Source organism: Sycon ciliatum, chromosome 8, assembly GCF_964019385.1.
Source record: "Sycon ciliatum chromosome 8, ocSycCili1.1, whole genome shotgun sequence".
NCBI classification, from domain to species: Eukaryota; Metazoa; Porifera; class Calcarea; order Leucosolenida; family Sycettidae; genus Sycon; species Sycon ciliatum.
In genome coordinates, this window is record NC_088650.1 from 25,618,236 (window position 1) to 25,621,246 (window position 3,011).

A 3,011-nucleotide genomic window follows, 5' to 3' on the forward strand; every position below is an offset into this window, starting at 1 on the left:
CTGATCCAGGACTCAGTCTGGTCTCTGGCAGGAGGCAATCCGAGGATGCATAATTATGGTGAACAGCTGAGCAAACTCCATTGCGCATGCGTTGTGACTGGGCAGGCTTGTCTCCATGACACTGCGAGCTCGTGCGCGTAGATCTACGCGTGACGTCGCGCGTCCCTACCGGTACCGCGGTACCCACGCTACCGGTACCGATCGTTTTATGATCGTGACGTACATGCTGCACATAATGCCGTTGCGCAAAATAATATTCTCGAAATGAAAAAGGAACAAGAGAACAAAATTATTAATATTGTTGAAAGGGAAGGCCAAGAAGCAGTGGCAGTGCAGTGGCAGGGAGTCAAGGTCTGGACGACGGCCTACTGAGCCTTGTCTTTCCCAGGAGAAGGGTCCTTCCCTTGATTATCTGGAAGAGTGAGAGAGAATTAGTTACTTGTATTAGTACTCACGGACCTATTCCTCACCGCGTTGAGCGGTAGTAGCTGGCAGGATGACTCAGTATCTGCCACCGAACTTGCTTGCCCTATTTGCCCCTCGAGACCCAATACCATATTTTCCACCCGTTGACAAGCCTCGATTTGACAAGAAAGAAATCACCTTCTCTGGTCTGGGAGGATATCTTCACTTGTTTGAGGTAAAATGCGTTCATTGAATTTCTTGTAGGTTGTGCATGTGGCTTAGTTTGAAAATAGGTGGATCGAAATTATTCTCTTATTGAAACTGATTATTTGTACATGTGTCATGCCGGACATATACAATACCGATCTTAAGGCCGAAACATATACATTCGTATTGCCATAATAACCCAACCAGGTCATCAACCAATACAGTTGATCCAAGTATCCATTCAGCCCCACATGCTCACATGCTCACCTTAGTCGATCGAGATGGTTTTGGAGAGATTGTGATCTGAGTTCGAATATCAGGTTGAGGGTGACTTTACATCCAAAGCAGCAAGAGTTATATACGATAAAAAAGTCGAAAGTGACAAAGATGAAGCAGGGGTAGGAAAGGCCAACCAATTAGATTACAGATAGCTAGTTGCTAAGTAGATTTGACCAAAAGTAGACAAGGAGAAATGCGTATTAAAGGCTTTAAAGGCTTATGAATTGACTAAACAGCGTATACGAAGAGACAGTTACCAGACACAATATTCCATGCATTGATAATAATGATAAGTGTATACAAATATGACGGTTGTCGTACTAATGGCATTGATATGTACCACGGGAGTCTTGCTGGCGCAGCGGACGTTGCAGCTCCTGCGCGCGCTCATGAGGGGAACACGTTCACCCAACATGACGTAAGCTAGTAGTAGTTCGTCGTACAACCCAGGAGAAACCGTCAGCTGCCGAGCCCGATGTGACACATGTACTAGTAATTCGGCTTGATAGTTGTCCATTCCATTTTCTAAGACACTTCTCTTATCACCACCGCAGATCCTTTTCATAACGGATTTGTTCTTGCCCAAAAAAAGTATATGACGTTATCACATATTAAACATGTCATCGTGATTGTGTTGTGAAAGTTAACTTATAACAGTAGTGAGGTTACAACACGACTGGCCTGAACATGCGTATTGGGCCACACTGGCACACCCATGGACTTCTCACAGTGTGCACTGATACCACTGTCGGACTATAGTCGAGCTTTTTCAAGGACGTCATTCGTTCTTGGTGAACAAGTCGCATGCCAAAACGCATTGAACAGTATCCGAAATGTGACAGGTTCGTCTCCACCAGCGCTTGGAGCGATTCTGAAGCTTGTTCTGTTTCGCCCAAGCCATGGAAGGGCTTCCTGGCAACTGCTCTGACTCAACACGAGTGTCGGACATCAGGTGGAACGCCATTCTACTGCTTCTTTCGCCTCCACGCATCCATTCCCATACAAAGTGAACGTGAACTGGTCTTCGCCGGTTCACCAGCGATTCAAAAATGTCTCGCCCGTGACCCCAAAAAGTGACCGTTGGCCCAACCTTGAAAAAGCTCTATTGATGAAATGTATAGCGGAAGTCCATGTCCTTATGATAACGCTTGACTGCCTGGTGAAACACCCTGTGGTGAGCGTGTACTTGGCTTCACTCACCTTGTCTCTCCCTGCAGATAATCATGATTACGCAGTCCCGACTAATTCTGTGGTTTCCCTGGGTTTCCGCGAATCTTGTATTATCCGTGGAAACCTTGCAATTTTCATTGATTTTCAGCGAATCTGTGATCCCACCCAGCAGGCTGTGCATGTACATCGGTACAGTGCCTGTGTTCTGTGCACGTACATAACATTGTACGTGAAGCTAACCACGCAAGGCGCGAACTGGTGGCATGGTGGCTGGATCCCATGCAGGGTGAACTTTGTTGTTGCAGTTTCTGCAAATTTACTATACATGGCCCACATTATAGCTTATGTTCTCCACAACTTGCATGGATTTTCTTTTGCGATCTGCGATGCGACGCGATCTGCGACGGCGGCGTGCGATGCGAACTCGCAGAAATACCATTCACAGAAGAAGTCAGCGATGCGACGTTGCCTTGCTGATTTGGCGCGAAGTACAATGCTGGTGAGCACGTCACCATGGTATTCATGTCGCTTGGTACAACTTTTACAAATCTACAGGCAACTCTAGAAACTTTGTGCAATTTTGCTGCAGGAAAGGTCGAAATTGTACGCCAAATCGCTTGTTGCATTGCGAAAGTTGAGCCAAGCTCAACTTTTGCGATGGCCCAGTTGCGGTAATTGCGCGAGCGGAGAGATGGGTGTGATTTGGGGATATCCTGGTTTCGCAGTTGTCGCATTGCGCATCACTTCACTAAAAAAGCTGTGAATCCCGCTTTACAGCCTTGTGGCAATGTTGGAGTTTGAATCCCAGCTAGTACTCGCCTTCTGTGTACTGACGAAACTGAAAACGCAAGCTTTGAAATGCAAGAGGCTTTTCTTCACTGCTATCCATTATGTGGGTAGTGGCATATACAGTATTAGGAGAGAGATTGGGGAATGCTGGGTCGCATGGT

General features: G+C 46.5%; 1 protein-coding gene across 3 annotated transcripts in view; it reads left to right on the plus strand.

Annotated features, from left to right (window-relative positions):
* The first annotated feature begins 287 nt into the window (after positions 1 to 287).
* Positions 288 to 3,011, plus strand: part of LOC135822493 (U1 small nuclear ribonucleoprotein 70 kDa-like) — a 12,852-nt gene continuing 10,128 nt past the window's right edge. For 2 of the 3 annotated variants that reach the window (XM_065335269.1, XM_065335270.1), the window contains exon 1: positions 288 to 640. In XM_065335269.1, the coding sequence (XP_065191341.1) occupies positions 497 to 640 (144 nt within the window). In that variant the 5' untranslated portion in view covers positions 288 to 496. The remainder of the gene's footprint in view (positions 641 to 3,011) is intronic. The other variant, XM_065335268.1, reaches the window with a different exon arrangement.